Below are 19,894 nucleotides of genomic sequence, written 5' to 3'. Positions count from 1 at the left end.
GACACAAACACCACCGTTCACTGTCACTGTCAGTCTGTCAGTGTCAGGTCCAATAACTAAGAAAACCTGTGGACTCGTCATTAAATATAAATTATTATCTCAGACTAGACCTTTGGACTTGTATCGCAATCAAATTCACCTCCACAAATATATCTGTCGTTTTTCGAGGGAAACAAGGTAAACTATTTTTCACACCAATAAATATATTCTGTGTCATTACACTACACAGACCTATTTTTATTATCAATACACATTCGTGTAATTTTTATACAACACTAACACATCGAAACTATCCACAGAATATAAAAACAGAATATTCGATTACTTGGATCGATGTTTTGCGGTTCCGTCAGACGAATCGATTCCAATAAGATATTGTTTTTATTACCGACCGAACCGAATTGAGACCCTCCTCCCTTTTGAAGTCGGTTAAAAATACTTACAAATGTAACGTTACTTCATGTTTTAGTAAACTAGAAGTTGTTGCCGTTTTTTATGCCATGAAATTACACGAACAGACATTTTTATGGAGCTCTTTAAACGACGAAAATGATAAAAACAGCAAAATATCGATTCAATGGAAACAGTTTTTATAAACACGTTAGATCATGATCATTAACTGTTGACAGAGGGAGGGGGTGTAGCGAGGCAGGTCTTAAGGTAATTGGTCTGAGTTGTCAGTGTACTGACTGTTATCCACAAACGGCTAACTGTTATCTGTAACTATTACATTATCTATGCTATGTGCTATGCATAAGGTTATGGTTCTGTTATGGTTCTGTACTGCTTTATCTATATATATCTATAGTTTATGGCATTGTGTAAAATTATGAGTTTCGTAATGAACACGTTAACTTTCTATTCATTTCATAAAAATTGTAAACAGGACATTAAAATTGATTAGCGATTGACCGTAGAAGGTCGCTTACTTATTAAGATCGTATGTAAGCGTGAGATTGATATTTGTATCAATATGGAGTACGAGAACCAGAATATAGAATACAATAATATTATTGAAACACTGATAAACACATTTGGAGAAGTTCTGAGCAGAGATGTACTGTACAACATCGTTGAAGCTTTCAACGGTGATCGTAAGTACTCATAACATTCTAATGGCAAATAATTATTATAGGTATAAGGCTGGCGTTTTTATGCACACATTCGTCTGTACTTCACTGTGTACTGTATGTGTACCTGTACGTGTATGAATGTTTAGTTGGTATCTCTATCTTGTTTGTGTACATGTCATGTATCGCGCGCCCTTTCTACAAGGCTATCGTCCGGACGTGTAGTTGTGATCACAAAAACAGCCGTATTCATACAGCGTTAAGTTTCAGTTTCATTTGTAGGAAAATCGCGAGCCCTTCCAATATTTTCCCAGGGATGCAAACCCTGCATTGATTTATTTGGTTACTGCGTATTGATACGCCGGTCAGATAGAAGCAACAGTCTTTGTTCTGATATCAAACATGAAGCTCAGGCTCTTGTTTTGGTACGTAACCATTTTTGTATTTAATCTTTCTTAGATGTTATTTTGTGTTAATATTTATATGGATCTCACTTATTTTTAATAATTCATTAAAACTAATTTTAGAGAAATATACAAAATTTCAACAAATGGCTGCCTAGTAGACACAGTGCCACCTCTTTTGTCCTAATGCAATGAAAGAGATATTGATTTTTCTGGTTGAATTTTGTCAATTTCTCTTCCTGAGATAAGAATTGTTTGTCGCCTATCATAATACTAAATCAAAGCCTGCAGTGCATATCATAATACTAAAACAAAGCCAATTAAAAATTGCCAAAATATTAATTCTTAATTTAGCCTCAATAGTTTCATGGGCGTGGCCTACCACCAAACCAGAATTAAGTCTTTTCTTTGTATTGTATTCTTTTATTATAATATTATAAGAAAAAGGCGTATATGAATTTATTATTGTTTTAATTTAAGTAATAACTATGCTTGCGAATTCCTCCATATAGAAACACTGAACCTGACATTCTTTATATTTATGTGACAACTTTATTATCTGTTTCATTATCAAAAGATTTTTTGCCATGTGAAATTTTTGTATTGTCAGGTTTCAATTAATAATATTGTTTATGACTTATAAATTATATCAAGTACCTAACATAAATTTTTCATTGTATTTTTGTATTTTTGACTACGTCATGTTACATCAAATAGCAGTGATTTTTTAATTTACGATCATTTAACATAATTATTTCAACGAAAATACTTAAATAACAGTGTTTCATTTAAATAATAATACTAATTGCTACTGCCACTACATGAAATCGAAACAAAATTATATAAGTATCTTTTATGTAATTTTGTTGAAAATATGATGTTAGATTATTGCATAAACGAAAATATGATGTGAAACGATATAGTGACTTATTATTTGAATGGTACACCGAGATACATAATAAGCCTGCTGACCTGAGGCAATTTAGAACTTTTAGTTAGAACAATTTAGTTTTTCCAACATTCAGCAAATGATACAAATTAATATTGTCATGGAGGGCAAGTAATCTAGTGATGTGAGCCCAAATTTTTTCCCTTTTGATTATTTGAGCTAATTAAAAGCATTGAGCTAATGCATTTAGATAGTTTTCCAGTCTCTTTTTGTACCCTGACAAAGAATATATCTATTTCCATCTTTGATTGATTCTCTCATCTGGTTTGTTACAATCTAAGGGGCATTTGTTATATATAATTTTCATCTTGACTTAAATTTTTGTAGTATTTCAATGTTTGAGTTGGAGGCCCAGAATGGTATGCAGACCATAAGTCCAAACAGGTTTTAGTATGCACTTGTATAGGAGTAATTTGTTTTCAAGCGAAAGACCAAGTTTTTTTGTTGAAGAGCTAGTACATTTTTCTGAGTTAGATGACTAAAGCTTTCCGCTAGGTAACAAGTGCTTTTGTAAGCCGTCTATCCTAATAAAGGTCCAGATAATAGATCATAGATGCTTGTGGGATTTCCACAATGTTCAGCTTGACTGCAGGACAGGTGTCATGTCTCATGCAAAGTTGACTTGTGTTGACAAGTTTCATTAGCTATGATACTCCAGAATTCTAGCCATTCGGAGATTTTATCTAAGCTGGTTTAAAGTGTGTGGATAGCTTAAATTGAGCTGCTGTGTCGTCGGGTAAATCTGAGGTGAAGAAGAGGTACAAGGTTGAACCCAGGATGCTTCCTTGGGGAACTCATGCATATACATATATTATGATGATTTATTGAGTCTTCACCTTGTTTTGCGTTTGCTAGATATGACCTAAGGAAGATGAAGAAGTTTGTTGGAAGGTTTTTTTTTTTTATAAAGTAGACCCTCGTGCCAGACTCTGTCAAACGCTTGGGTTAATCTAGAAAAGGTGCACAGCAATACTGCTTACTTTCGTATGCATTGTGTATGAAATTATGTGTTGAAAATTTAGAAATTACTACTAAACTGACCCGAGCTGTGAATCAAACCCAGGAATTCTCTGTTGAGAAAAATAACACTAACAACTGCGCCAGAGAGATGATCAAAACTGTTAAAGAAAAATCGCGTAACATAATTTTCTTCTGTGTTTCCGCCACGGCTTTCAGATTTTATCACGGAAAAGCGGCACGGGTAAACGGTACGTCCGCTGCCGTATTTCCGCGCCTTGGGGCCTTTGTGCATCGGATCAATATCGGACTACCGGGAAATGGGCGGGGCCTCTTGAATTGCGCATTTGATCTATTGTTCCGTAATTAGAATCACAGTACAGCTAGGTTTATTTAGTTTTGGATTCTTTTACTCTGCATATATGTAGTCATTTATCATATAATATTACAAATGCGAAATAAATGCGATGTCTGTCTGATATCGTTTCACGGCTAAACTGCTGCTGAACCTATTTGGTTGAAATTTTATGTAGAGATAACTTGGACCTTGAAGCACAACATAAGCTATTTATATCCCGGAAAATATATGGTTCTCCTGGGATTTGTAAAAAATAGAACTTCGCGTGGACGGAGTTGCGGACGTCCGCTAGTAGAGTAGTTTCGATTTCGAGTATTAAAGCGTATAGAGTATTTCGAATGTTATTTTCTATAATAATATGTTTTGAGTAGGTATTGTTGTACATTTAAATGATTAAGATTGTTTTATATATTTTATAATACACCCATATGCATAATTTTTGCTTTTAATTTATATTATGCCATTGTGATCGTCAGTCTATTATAAAAAGGGCTTACTACAGGGCCAGCTTACAGGAAGCGAGTTTGACCATAGATCCACCATACTAGTCTAATTCAGGTTGGCGGGCTACTGTTTTAATTCAGTATAACTATCAGATATAAAAGATAACGATATGTTACTTAATTAATGATAATTGTACTTGTACCAAAAATAATTGTTTATATATGGCTATGATGGCTGGTACCTAGGACATACTAAATTATTTATTGGTTCTTAACAAATTATCAACATCATAATATTGCAGTTTAACCTAAAAATATTTTCTACTTTTCTACTATAATTAATTTTTTTATTGTCAACAGTTGAGCAATCTGCAAATGCTGTAATGAATATCATCATGGAGGAAAATAATGATAACAACACACAACCTGATTCAACTGTAGACATATTTAGGCGAGCAGTAGAAGAAACAACTCAACCCATACCTAACTCAAGCTCTACTGCTTGTCCAGATACGCCTATTTCTTTCTCCAAAATTGCTGCAAGTACTAATGCTTCAACAAGAGTACAGTCGCCGGTGTATCGAGCTGCGACGAGTTCATCTCCAGATATATCGCAAAATTTTTGGACTGACCAGATTCAACTGATTTTGTCACATCATGAGAATGGTGTACGAATTTTGATCCTCATGAGAGGTTTGCCTGGTAGTGGTAAAACATATCTAGCTAAAAAGATAATTGACGCAATCTATTACACCAAAAATCAACATTACGCTACTCATATTATGAGCACTGATGATTATTTCATGCGCAATGGACGTTATATGCATGATGTATCTAGACTTCACGAGGCGCACCTGTGGAATCAAGAAAGAGCTACAAAAGCAATGACTGAAGGAGTTAGCCCTGTAGTTATAGATAACACCAATATTGAACTTTGGGAAATGCAGTGCTATGTGACGCAAGGGGTTAAAAATGGATACATTGTCGAAGTAATAGAACCGAATACACCATGGGCTAGAAAAGTATTTGAACTATCCAAAAGGAACTCTCATAATGTTCCGGCAGCTACTATTCGTAGAAAGTTGGAGAACTTCCAGAGTGGCATAAGTGGTGAATATTTGATAAAGTCATTAAACTTGCAATATTTGGATTGTTATAAACCACCCGTTTTAAGATCAATACCACCATTATCTTTAAATATTGCTGAACAGTCAACATATTTAGATGATCATGTTGAAAATGCTTTTGCAATTAATACAATTTCCTCAACAGAAGAAAAACAGGAAAATCGTCTTGAGAATGAATGTAATTCGCTAGAAACGCCTATTGCAGCATCTACATTGGAAAATACTAATGATAAAACTGACTCTTGTGACGAATCGTCTGACTTAGCTTATAATATTGATCAGTTTGCTAAAATACATAAATGCTTAGAAGAAATAGAGAAAGTTGAAAAAGAGTGGGATAATGGTGATACGTGGGATGATAATTTTCAAAAAAAAAGTAAAGATCGCGTAAACACTGATGGTTTTAATTCAAAACCACAAAGAAGAAATAAGTCTATGGAAACTGGTACAGAAAATTACTCCGACAAATTTATAACCCCTGATGAAGTGTGTCAAGATTGGAGTAGCTGTTTCAAATTATTGCCATCATGGGAAGAAACTACCTACATTAAAGAGATGGAATGCAAGCCTGCTGTAGAAACGAAAACCAGTAGCACTTGTATCGAATATGGAGATATCAATTTGTCACCTTCAAAACATCTCTTAAAAGTTATAACAGCTGTACCAAGAAATATCAATGAATACCATGTTGCAGTAAGCAATAAGAAAATGCCAGCCAAATGGATGCTTGATAAAAGCACTTCTACAAATAATAATGACATCCTTAGGGATACTTTTGATTGTCCTAACAAAGAGCAGCATTTTACTGTATTTCGAAAACTTTTTAGAAATATAGCCAGATCGGATTTGCGTGACATATTTGATAATTGCTTGGGTGATGTTAACTGGGCCGTAAATATTGTATTACAAGGTAGGGCCAGAAATGAATTAGATATTGTTGTTAATGATGATTGTTCCGATACGGAGGCTGAGGAACATATTGATAATGTTGATTTGTGCCAATGCTTAGCTGCTTATGAAGTAATACCGTATAACAATGACTCGTCGCCGCCCCCTACGCCGAATTTCGAAAAAAATGTCAACGAGGCAATGCCTTCAACTTCAAAGTCAAAAGGTAAAAAAGAAAATGTACTTTCAGAAAGCTCTTTGCAATTAAAACGACAAATAGAACAAAATGTGGTTATATCAGATGATCATTATTCAGAACATTGCTTGAAAATTAGAAAATTTCGCAGGGGTGAATGTACTGATGAAGCGGTTCCACTTAATCAGCAGATACACACTGATGATGTACAAACATTGTTGCATACAACTGATGATGAGGAAACAATTACATCATCAAATGTATTAAACACAGCAAGTCATAGTCAGGAACCTAGCACCTCAACAAGTGAGACCGCAGAAACTTATGCTGGAGATTCGTCTGTTGTTAACGAGGATGTTGAACGAAGTGTAAATATAACTTTAGGAAAAGAATGTATATCACAGCTTGACGAAATTTTTGGACGCTCTAATATAGAATACCCTTCATTTGTGATCCCTAAAATAAACATGCCAATGTCACTTTTAAATGAAATTAATGCATTGTGGATGGAGTCCCTCATGAACCAGATAGAAGAAAATATTACACAATCACAAATAATTATCCAACAAGATAAGGAATTTGCTATGTGAGTATTTTTTCGAAGATTTTATGGGAGATAGGAAAAAAATAGTTATCATTTAAATATTGATAGAGATTATAATTGAACTTACTTTTTATTGTAAACATTCGAGTTACTGTCACGTTAATCCATCGTGACATGACAAAACCGCCATTTATTGCTATGTCTGCACCGATCTCCTATTAAAAAGTGGATACACAATCAGCGACCAAAAAACATTCCCACTCAATGAGTGCTAAAAGCGGTTTGACGGACGACACCACAGTTACACAATGTGGTTTTATATAGATAGTACTCATAGAATAGTAGAGGAGCCGAGGAAGGGATTTTTGCATTTACTAGAGCGCGGCAGATGAAGGAAGTATAGTTCATAAGAGAGTATAGTTCAGTACCTCCACCAAGTATGAGCCCTTAATATATACTAATAATGGTGGGTACGTTTAAGGCAAGAAAAAAAAAATAACTTCAGAAATACTCAACCAGCACTTCAGAGTAAGGTAAATTAGGTGAGTTGATAGCTAGATAGAAAAGGCGTGCATTTCGAAAATCTGATAATTTGATAGTATCGTAAAGGAATGGTAGGGTTCCAAAGTTACAAAATAAAACCCTTATATTGCTGTTATCGAACCACGACGGTTAATTTTTTACTTATTTTGATTGAAATAATCTCCTAATTAATCACTCATGTTTTCTGATGATTTCAGTAAGCCAAGTAATAAAAATTGTCTTTTAAGTCTGTAGTTTTTTTCCCCATTGCTGAAAGAGAAAAAAGTATATAGCCATTTATTCTTTCTATCATCTAATCTACCAAATCTAATTGGTTCCAATGACGCTTTAGTAACTGCAACTTTATCATCCCGGTCTCCTCTATTATAATAAGATATAGTTTATTTATTAAGTTATTTTATATGTACCTTTATAATTTAAAGGCAATTAGCGAAAAAAGAAGCGGAACTATTGAGTAATGGGAAAGAACCTGAAGTGCCCGATTTCAAAGAAATCATGGACATGGATTTCGCTCTATCATTGTACCATAAAGATGTAGCCGAATGGCGTAATAGTGTTCCGGATGACATGGCTGCTAAATTGACCAGAGACAAATTATCTAATCTATTCCCTGATTTCTCTAAAGATCTATTGACTGAAGTACTCATGGCTCATGATAATAATTTCCAAGAAACCGTTGAGGTTTGTAAATTTTTATTTTTTACTATCTAACGCCGCGTAGTTCCAGTTCCCGCAGGAATATGGGGATAATATATAGCCTATAGCCTTTCTTGATAAATGGGCTATCTAACTCTGAAAGAATTTTTCAAATCGAAACGGTGGTTCCTGAGATTAGAGTGTTCAAACGTACAAACTCTCCAGCTTTATAATATTAGTATAAATAATCAACCATCATTAACAACCCATATTCGGCTCACTGTTGAGCACGAGTCTTCTCTCAGTATGAGAGGGGTTAGGGTAGGCTTAGTCCACCACGCTGGCTATAATCTTGAATAATTTGGAAACTATTTAAGTATTTCAAAATTACAAAAAAAAATATATATAAACACAACAGGCTCTTTCATTTGATGTGTCACTTGATGCAGTTAAAAAAAATGCGTTTTCATTTTGCCCCCAAAAGTGACTATTTGTAAAGTAGAAGTGTAAGTAAGTGTATTTGTAGAGTAAAGTAAAAGTGAGTGAAGTATTTTCATATTAAAAAATTTCCAAGTTTTCCGGAAATCTTTAAGTAAAAAGCTAACTTCTGTATTTTTTTCATAATTTTACATACAGTAGGTTTGGAGAAAAAGGGTATGATTAATTGTCGTTTATTTGTCTAAATAAATTGAAGACTATTTTTTTTCAATTCTTTATCAAAAAATATTTTTAATATCTTCTTATAAACCTTTTATTTGATGTATCACACGATGAACTTTGCAAAAGTTTTTTTTCATCTTCCCATCTTAACTCCCAGTTACAGTAGTAACCCTTAAGAACTTTAAACATAAGACGCCATTTTTCTTGAATAATATTGAAAGTTACCGATGCGACGCTTCGTGTCGTACTGACTCGAGAATGTATTAGTTTTTGAATTTTGTATTCGGAACGGCTACGACACCGTTTGTGTTCCGTACGTTCCATCTACCTATTATTCTGTATCTGTGATACTAATAAAAAAAATATATATTTCAGAGTCTATTGATGTCGACCGGCCAAGCTAAAGTTCTTGAACCAATTAATGGCTTGGGTAAATTTATTATGGAGAAAGAAATGGAAAGGTGTCAGAAACTACTGGATGAGAAAAAAAAGGTAAGCCATATTAAGTGAAAACAGAATGCACTAATACGTAATTTATCAGTAATATTAATTGATGGATTTAGAATGATGTCACATAGCTAATAATCTAATAATAATATTTATTACTAGCGGACGCCCGCGACTTCGTCCGCGTGAAAGTCGATGTAAACATTCAACTACCGTAACCCTCTAGCGCGGCGACCGTTACACAAAAATAATAATCCATAAAGCATCATTTCACATTCACGCGCAATGGCTTAGCGTATTTCATGTATAACTTTGGTGTTTCTTTACCGATTTATATGATTCTTTTTTTATCGAATAGGTAATAATGTTAACTATTTTTAATTAGGCATGAGTGATGAGTGTTATAAACGTAAGAGTAGACAAATATAATCAGAAAACTCCGAACTGCTAAGTTATCGGGATTTACACGTGTTATTGTGAGTCAACCATAAAAGATAGACATATATATGCAGTTATGTTTTTTTTATATAATTTCAAGGAGAACATTTCCGTCATACATGATTTATTTGTAGCTTTAACCATTAAGGCTGCACACGCGACGAAAGCTTAAAAAATGGAATAACTTCTCCCGTTTTCCCAACATTTCCCTTCACTGCTCTGCTCCTATTGATCGTAACGTGATGAATAGTATACTATAACCTGCCCAGGAGTATGTAGAATAATTGTACCAAGTTTCGTTAAAATCCGTTTTCTATAACGAACAACAGACAGACTGACAGACAAAAATTTTACTGATTTCATTTTTGGCATCAGTATCGATCACTAATCACCCCCTGATAGTTATTTTGGAAATATATTTCATGTACAGAATTGACCTCTCTACAGATTTATTATAAGTATAGATTAATTTCGTTAAACAAATAAATGAAAAAAATATATACACATAAGCGAATGGTCACTTATCACGAAATCTTGAAAACTGCTTGACGTAGGTACATAGTGAAAGGAGATGGTCCAAAATTGTATGGAGCCCAGGATCAGTCATACCCTGGTGGAAATAAAAGAAAATAATTTTATTAACTATTTTCTACTATACAAATCTACGAATTTACTTTAATTCTTTCGAAATAATATTCATTATCTCCCAAGAAAGCAACTTTAATAAGGGTAATAATGGCGGATAGATGACGTTTTCAATACAGTAATCGATTTGACGTTTGCTGTCAATTGTAATGTCATAGCTGCTCTATAGGCGCCATCTTGTTATAACTCAAAAACTTGGGTTTTTATTTTATTTATTTATTTTTATTTAGTTAGATTTATTCACTTTAATAAATTTTAATAAAATCCTTGTATTTTAAAAATTTATTCATACGGGGTACAAGAGTACGACAAGAGTTTGACGGCCTCCGTGTCGCAGTGGTATGCGCGGTGGATTTACAAAACGGAGGTCCTGGGTTCGATCCCCGGCTGGGCAGATTGAGATTTTCTTAATTGGTCCAGGTCTGGCTGGTGGGAGGCTTCGGCCGTAGCTAGTTACCACCCTACCGGCAAAGGCGTACCGCCAAGCGATTTAGCGTTCCGGTACGATGCCGTGTAGAAACCGAAAGGGGTGTGGATTTTCATCCTCCTCCTTACAAGTTAGCCCGCTTCCATCTAAGACTACATCGTCACTTACCGTCAGGTGAGATGTAGTCAAGGGCTAACTTGTAAACAATAAAAAAAAAAAGAGTGGACCTGAAATGGACTATCTCTTTTGACAGAATTATGTTTTATTCGGACGAGAGAAAACGATGTTTCTACTCAGCCGCTATTGGTCGGTTATGTCTCTTAATCACTATCATGTAATGATGAAATCCTTAAAATAAAGCAGGTGTATGAAGTGGAATGGCCATTGCTTCCGACTGTCGAGAAACTTGAGATGTCCGACGTCGACAAATATCGTGTTGAAGCGGAGAGACATTTGAAGGCGAGAGACTAGTAAGTATAGCCCCTTCCCCTTTCCCTTTCCCTAGCCCAGTGGATACTCTACATTCGATTAGCAGGACATAGGTTCGATTCTGACCCGGGGCACAGGAGTTGGAGGTGGAGGTTTTCATTTATGTGCATTTTAAGGAATACAATTGGACGGCCTCCGTGGGGCAGTGGTATGCGCGGTGGATTTACAAGACGGAGGTCCTGGGTTCGATCCCCAGCTGGGCCGATTAAGGTTTTCTTACCTAGTTACCGACATAGACGTACCGCCAAGCGATTTTGCGTTCCTGTACGATGTCGTGTAGAAACCGAAAGGGGTGTGGAGTTTCATTCTCCTCCTATCAAGTTAGCCCGCTTCCATCTTAGATTGCATCGTCACTTACCTTCAGGTGAGATTGTAATCTAGGGCTAACTTGTAAAGAATAAAAATAAAAAAAAAAAATACAAATACAAAACTTTTTTTTTATTGGTTCACAAAATTACAATTACTTAACCTAAGTTATTAAAAATAGAGACTTCACAGACTTTGTAACTGTCTCAAACGGTGAAGGAAAACATCGTGAAGAAACCAGCACATCTGAGAATTTTCTCAATTCTCTACGTGTGTAAAGTCTGCCAATCCGCATTGGGCCAGTGTGGTGGACTATTAGCCTAACCACTCTCATTCTGAGAGGAGACTCGTGCTCAACAGTGAGCCGAATACGGGTTGTCAATGATGATGGTATTTTGTTCGCAGCAATTACTTCAAAGCTCAGGAGTATATAAGGCGTGGTATAATGCCCGCCGCATCTTACACGAGCGACGTAGCCGCATATCATAGGAAAATGTACGATATATCCAATAGTAAGGCAGCTATGACACTTATTCATGTGAGTAAAATGATTATTTCATACTATAGCTTGGCAAATTCGTTCGTAACACTCCCGATGGTACGCGGGCCTGGAGGGGGGTAGCGATACCCCGCACGCGCGACTTCATACCCGCAGTCTTTCCCTATACCCTACGCGCACGACTTCACACCTGCGCAGTCCTTCCCCTCCCTCCGTCGCCCACATATCATGGAAGTGTCGTCAACGAACTTGCCAAGCTATATAAGATGTGTTAAGTGCATATAAAATCAAAAAAAGCAAAAAGTGATTCGCATTTAGGGACTCCAGCGCACACTTGCACAAATTTTATGTTTACTTACATTATATACTACTAGCGGACGCCCGCGACTTCGTCCGCATGGAATTTAGTTTTTCACAAATCCCTCGGGAACCATGGATTTTTGCGGGATAAAAAGTAGCCTATGTGTTAATCCAGGCTATAATATACCTTAATACCAAATTTCAGCTAATTGGGTTCAGTAGTCGAGGCGTGAAAGAGTAACAAACATTCATATCATCAAAATAATCAGTTTTCGCAAATCTCGGGAAGCCATGGATTTTTTCGGCATAAAAAGTAGCCTATGTGTCAATCCAGAGTGAAATCTATTTCCATTCCAAATTTCAGCCAAATCGCTTCAGTAGTAGCGGCGTTAAAGAGTAACAAACATCCATACATCCATACAAACTTTCGCGTTTATAATATTAGTAGGATAGTAGGATGTTTATGTACTTATATATAGTTTTTACACTTCCTAAACACACAACTCGACATTGTAGACAATGTTTAGTTATTATATTACGTTTAAATTACTATTATTTTATAATACGTATTTATTAAAGTACTTCATTCAATCAGTAGGAAAATATATTATAAAGAGAAAAGATTTGATTGTATGCATGTTTGTTTGAATTGAATAAGTTATGGAATTAAACACAGTTAGTTTAATTGCATTGTATGTATTTATGTATATATATAGTTTTTAAAGTGACATTGTATACGTATATTTAGATATTATTTGTTTAAATAACTTTCGTTGTATACTATGCGACTCAATGAAACGCAGTCAATTAGCCGCTTTTGTTCGCCTCAGTTTTGACGCGCTAGTGACATAATATATAAAATCTTTGATTGTAGATACGTGCAGCAGAATCGGATGATAAAACAATGACTGACCTCCATTATATGCGTGTGGTGGAGGCAATACAAACTTTGGACATATCAATAGATTGGCACATTAGCAACTTGAAAGAAATACGGCAAAAAAATGGCGGCGTTAATACACGCACGCTGTTTTTTATAACCGGTCGTGGTCTCCATAGCAACGGCGGGCCCAGAATTAAGCCAGCTGTTAAGAAAAGGCTTGCGGAACGAGGTTTGACGTGAGTATTTTATACCAGTTTTTTGACTATCTCTCTGGCGCAATGGGGATGATGACTAGGTATGAATATATTGACTTTTATGATACAATCGGGTAAATAAGGTCAATGTTAACTAATTTATACATAATGAGGAAAGGTTGTCTGGATATTTGCAAAATAAAAAGGATTATAAAATTTTAAAATCTATTAAAAAACTTTTATCGTCATTAGATAAAAATTCATGAAGTTTTAGCTTTCTTACATTAAATGTGATAATTTTTCAATATATGAACTATAAACATAAACGCACAAATAAAAATACAATAAAATATACCGAAAAATAACACTTTAAATTGTAATCAGTATGTTCAGTTTACAATATATCGACAGATTACAATATCGCGAGTGAGATTATAAACTAACGTATTTTACAATTTATCGTTTAATAAACTGTCATCATCCCTATTGGCAATTCTGTGGTTTGCAATATAGAGAGGGATTTCATTCCCAGCTCCCTGACTTTCCCAGGTCGGTGTAGGATTTTCCAAATTTACTTACCACCATTTATATATTTTACCACAAAAGTTAAACAATAATAAATAAAATAATAGAAAACATAGTATACTAGTACGCAAAGGTGGTCTTATTGCTTATAGCAATATCTGCCTTTGTATAAAGGAATCAAAGTATTAAAATGCGGGATAGTACCAATGAACAATATCATATACATAATTACATACTATGTAAATATATACATAATAAATATGTATATACAAAATATAGGTAGATATATATAGTAATATACTGAGTAAATATATAGAAACTACATATTATAAATTAGACAAGTTATATTTGAATATACGACAAAGTCCCCAGTGTCTTTGAATTGCCCTGTATTATGTACACGAATAAAGAATATCCTCTATCATTTACAGTCATAAAGGTCATGCGGCAGTATTTTCGAAAAAATATCAAAATGTCGGCCGTCGTCCTTACAAAAATCTTCGAAATTCTTTGCTACGTAATGAATTATTACCTATTTATAAAATGAAAAGTAAACTAACGGTTAACTAACTGAAAGATTTAAAGAGAACCTCATTTCTGAATCTGACAAAAAAGTTACCTCTACAGTTTACTTTGCACTCTATTACTAACGTGCTTCATTGCAATTCAATCAACTTTACCTGCCTAGGCAGAAAAAACTATTTTTTTTTGCTTGCTGATTTCACTGAGCAAAACAAACTTTTCCGAGAAAATGAGCTGATAAGTACATTTGATATTTATTGTAAGTCCAGTAAGTATTGTTTACTAATACAACTGGGTATAGGAATTTGACTAATTTACCTTAGCGTCATGCGATTTATGCTTTGTTCGATCAAATGTTATCTGCCCCCCCTAACCAAGTGGCACGTCGTCGTTTTTCTCTTTCTACGATCGCTAACGCTTCGAAAATTGGGCATTAGCTATCGATAGGTCACGTGATCAAGACCTGTCATTCCCATACATTTTTCTAGTTTTCTAAGCGTTATCGTATAGAAAGAGAATGCCACTTGGCTTGAAGGGCTGGAAGAATCGTAAGATTTTCGAAGCGGCAAAGCGGAATTTTCGCGAATTACTTTTATCTAACGCTAGTAATCTTTAGATTTAGATATAAATATGCAGATTTTCTATTTTCGGAAGAAGGTTTGGCGCTATATGTAGTGGTATCATTATATTATTTAGAGTAATACTGGCGGAGTGTGTCATCGAAACCTGTTTACCAAAAACCATTGCTAAGCAACAACTCATAAACAGATGATTTTTTTTAAAATTTATACATACGTAGTTTAGTTTAGACAGACATAAAAGCGACTGTCTTTGCACCTTACAATAAGGTAGTTGATCATCAAATTTAATATTATATTGTTTATATTTATATTATATATCGCTTTTTATATTGGCTTTGTTTCTTTGCAGCTATAAACAGAAAAACCCAGGCTTGCTTTCTGTTAATGTGAGTGCTGACAGCAAATTAACGTACGAGATCGCTTAGTGTCCAATCAACTCGCTCGATGACGAGCGATTATCAGAATGCAGCGACTCTGATGATGACAACAAATCATCGCCACCAGATGAAAAGCAACCATCATTTACATATTACAATTACTCATCATTAACGCATTATTTCTATTATACATTATCATATTATGACCATTTATCAATACGACATAACAACCCTGCATCATTACTACATTACACTAATTCATTGCAACTACATTATAACCATTGGCCACAACCACATAACAATTTATCCCAAGCACATTACAATCGTTTTTCACCACCACATTACAATCGTTTTTCACCACCACATTACAATCGTTTTTCACCACCACATTACAATCGTTTTTCACCACCACATTACAATCGTTTTACACCACCACATTACAATCGTTTTTCACCACCACAATACAATCGTTTTTCACCACCATATTTCAATCCTTTTTCACAACCACATTTCACCCAAACGTCACAACAACATAACCCTTTGTCATCACCACATTACAATATTTTTTCACCGCCACAAATCAATCGACCGTCACCACCACATAACCATTCATCATTATCACATACCAATAATTCTACATTACCGCAAGACATGAAAGCAACATTACCACAAGAACCACGGGAAAACCGTCCATCATTACCACAATCAGAATCTGATAAGCATTCATCATTACCACAATTACAACCTGATACCCATCCATCATTACCACATAACAACCAGTCGTCTTTACCCCATAACAATCCTTCTTCACAACCACATAACAACCATTCATCATTACCACATAACAACCATTGGTCACAACCACATAACAAAAATTCATCGCAACCACATAACAATCATTCATCACGACCACATAACAACCATTCATCATTACCACATAACAACCATTCATCACAACCACATAACAATTTATCCCAAGCACATTACAATCGTTTTGCACCACCACATTACTACCATGCGTCACAACCTCGCCTCAATCGTTTTTCACCACCACATTACAATCGTTTTTCACCACCACAATACAATAGTTTTTCACCACCACATTACAATCGTTTTTCACCACCACATTTCACCCAAACGTCACAACAACATAACCCTTTGTCACCACCACATTACAATATTTTTTCACCGCCACAAATCAATCGACCGTCACCACCACATAACCATTCATCATTATCACATACCAATAATTCTACATTACCGCAAGACATGAAAGCAACATTACCACAAGAACCACGTGAAAACCGTCCATTATTACCAAAATCAGAATCTGATAAGCATTCATCATTACCACAATTACAACCTGATAACCATCCATCATTACCACATAACAATCATTCATCGCAACCACATAACAACCATTCATCATTACCACATAACAACCAGTCGTCTTTACCCCATAACAATCCTTCATCACAACCACATAACAACCATTCATCATTACCACATAACAACCAGTCGACATTACCCCATAACAATCCCTCATCACAACCACATAACAACCATTCTTCACAACCACATAACAATCATTCATCACAACCACATAACAACTATTCGTCACAACCACATAACAACCATTCATCATTACCCCATAACATTCCTTCATCACAATCACATAACAACCACTCTGCACAACCACATAACAATCATTCATCACAACCACATAACATTTATTTGTCACAACCACATAACAACCATTCATCACGAGCACATAACAACCATTCGTCACAACCACAATACAACCATTTATCACAATCACATTACCATTATTCGTCATTACCACCGCACATGTTTCCATTACCACATTACACTGGGACGTACGAAGTCCTATATCACACGAGCTACATGACACGCCTACACTTTGCTCCTCGGGCGACGGACGAATTTGTTTGTATCGATACGTTTTCCTACTCACACTCGTCTTTCTACTCATATGGACTATGGACATTTATAGAGTAGAAGTATTTTTTATGTTCCATTTATATTACGAGTATATCGGATAATTAAAGCGATGTGGCACTGCGTTAATGATATTGGTATATCATTCTGTTACGCATTTCACGCGTTTGAGGCACCTTCAATGGAAGGACATGCGAAAGGTATCATAATGGAATCTCGAAAACTTGTAGTAAAAAACTTAGTAAACTTCCACTAGGAAGAACGGATTTCGCAAGAGGGTCGGCTTGACCTTAAGCCGACCCTCTTGCGAAATCCGTTAAGGGCGTCGCGGGCGTCATCTAGTCTGATATAAATCTGAAATTAACTCTGTAAATATTTGGCTTGTATATGTTACCGTTAAATTGTAAAATACGTTAGTTTATAATCACACTCGTGATATTATAATCTGCCGTCATATTGTGAACTGAAAATACTGATTACAATTTAACGTGTTATTTTTCGGTATATTATTTCGGTCGTTCCAGTAGCCGAGGCGTAAAGTAGTAACAAACACACACATTACACAGAACACGCACACACACGCAAACGCACGCACACAAATGCATACGTGCACAGCAAACTTTTATCATCATCATTTCAGCCATATAAGCAAACATTAATAATTGTCAACGAAAAATTGTCTTAAAGTTGTCCATTGACATCAGAAATATGTCTTTTTGTCATCTGAACGTAGCCTAAATCAACATCAATATGATAATTCACAGCAACGGGAAGATCAATGGTATGATATTATCTTATAATGCCAAGAATACGAATGTATAATAATAAAACGTACACTAAAGTTCGTTTTATGTAGGATGGTGCGGGTGACAGCTCGTTTCATTCTTGCCGCGGATCACGATAATAGTACACATTATCAACGTCATACAGGCGATCGTACCCATGCTATCTGAAAGACACTTTAATCATAAGATTTACGACACGATAACATTATTTATAATATTCGAGGAAAATTGTATATAATATTAAAAAATTGTCTTGCCAAATGCACAATATCTGAAGTACAATTAAGTAAAGAAGATTTTAGAATTTACAATTGATGATATATAACATAATATTGAAATTAGTAAACGGTTTACTAACGTAAATTTGTCTACATACGCCCGACTAGTTTCAATTCTATCCGGGATTCTTAATCATGATGTTGTTCAAATGCGGCGTAAACCACACTTGTGCAGTTGATGCATTTCAGTATTATAAAGAAGATTTATTAATTAAAATGATTAACTAAAATACTATAAATTTACAGAGAAAAGATAAATTTATTGAGTATAATAAAATTATCTTTTCTCTGGCTGTAAGATATTGAAAATTTGTGAATTTCAACATGTAAATAATTCTAGATGTATACTGGATTATATAGGTGTAGCTCTCAAAGTGTAAATAGTACAATTATTTCTAAAACTATTTAGTATGCTTCAATATGAAAAGTTCTACTTCCCTACTGCTATTTAGTTCCTTTGAACATAATACATATTTTATTAAATCATACTGATAATTCCAAAGTACAATTTTTTCTAAATAAATATTGAATTTCATATCGTCATTATTTTGTAATTTACTTATATCTCTATGATACTTTAATACATAGTTTCATGAATAAAAAGAATACCTACCTCAGGCAACCTTACAGCTTTAATTAATTTATTAGTAATCTTAAAATCGTATAAATTATTGACAACTGACACTTAATTTAAACATAAAGTGAACTAAATAATAATAATTAGTGATTACTCTTATGTAAACAAAAAAAAAAACTTAAAATATAATATAGATATATCACCTTTTAATTCCTAGAAAGAATCTAAGATGGAATCCTACATTTCCTTTGAAAAAATATTTTATACATTTCCTAAATAGCCTGGAAATTGTATAGGTTTCGTATTTCCGGTGACATATACTAATTTTCTTCATAATGTAATATATAATATACTATATATTACATTTATAAATTGTAGATACTATTTCTTGATCAGTAGGTATAAACTATCGTATAACTACATATATTGTACTTAATATACGATTTTGTTTAAGTTTATTTGTGAAAATAGGTTCTGTCCTATGATACGATTATAAATTTATTGTATAATATTTTATTTATACATTTAAAAATTCTCCGAATTAATTCACCGCGGTTAGCCGCCTCGATTGGTGACAGAATGGCTGGCTCATTTTTTGCGTGGTTTTACAAGAAAGAGGTCCTGGGTTCGATCCCCGGCTGGGCCGCTTGAGGTTTTCTTAAGTGGTCCAGGTCTTCGGCTGTGATCCGTACCACCCTACCGGCAAAAGCGTGATTTAGCGTTCCGGTACGGTGTCGTGTAGAAACCGAAAGGAGGTGGATTTTCATTTTACTCCTATCAAGTTAGCTTCCATCTTTGATTGCATCATCACTTACCATCAGGTGAGATTGTAGTTAGTCAAGGGCTAACTTTTAAGGAATAAAAAAAATGTAGCCAGTATTTTTGCC

At 34.7% G+C, this 19,894-nt stretch overlaps 1 protein-coding gene across 3 annotated transcripts; it reads left to right on the top strand.

The window, feature by feature from the left end:
* Positions 1-799: 799 nt before the first annotated feature.
* LOC112048318 (uncharacterized) lies at positions 800-16,127 on the top strand. Of its 3 annotated transcripts, none has more exons than XM_024085802.2 (8): positions 800-1,094; positions 4,542-6,978; positions 7,902-8,160; positions 9,151-9,267; positions 11,096-11,202; positions 11,933-12,065; positions 13,201-13,445; positions 15,381-16,127. In XM_024085802.2, the coding sequence occupies exons 1-8, from the start codon at positions 974-976 to the stop codon at positions 15,454-15,456; spliced, it is 3,495 nt and encodes a 1,164-aa protein (XP_023941570.2). In that variant the 5' UTR covers positions 800-973; the 3' UTR covers positions 15,457-16,127. The 3 variants fall into 3 exon arrangements, with proteins under 3 accessions (XP_023941570.2, XP_023941569.2, XP_023941571.2); XM_024085801.2 differs by having other exon boundaries at positions 11,093-11,202; XM_024085803.2 differs by lacking the exon at positions 800-1,094 and adding an exon at positions 1,275-1,495 and having other exon boundaries at positions 11,093-11,202.
* The last annotated feature ends 3,767 nt before the right edge of the window (positions 16,128-19,894 follow it).

This window comes from Bicyclus anynana, chromosome 13 (assembly GCF_947172395.1).
Source record: "Bicyclus anynana chromosome 13, ilBicAnyn1.1, whole genome shotgun sequence".
Lineage (NCBI taxonomy): Eukaryota > Metazoa > Arthropoda > Insecta > Lepidoptera > Nymphalidae > Bicyclus > Bicyclus anynana.
The sequence above is the reverse complement of the archived record's forward strand: the minus strand, read 5'-3'. Positions and strand labels throughout refer to the sequence as shown.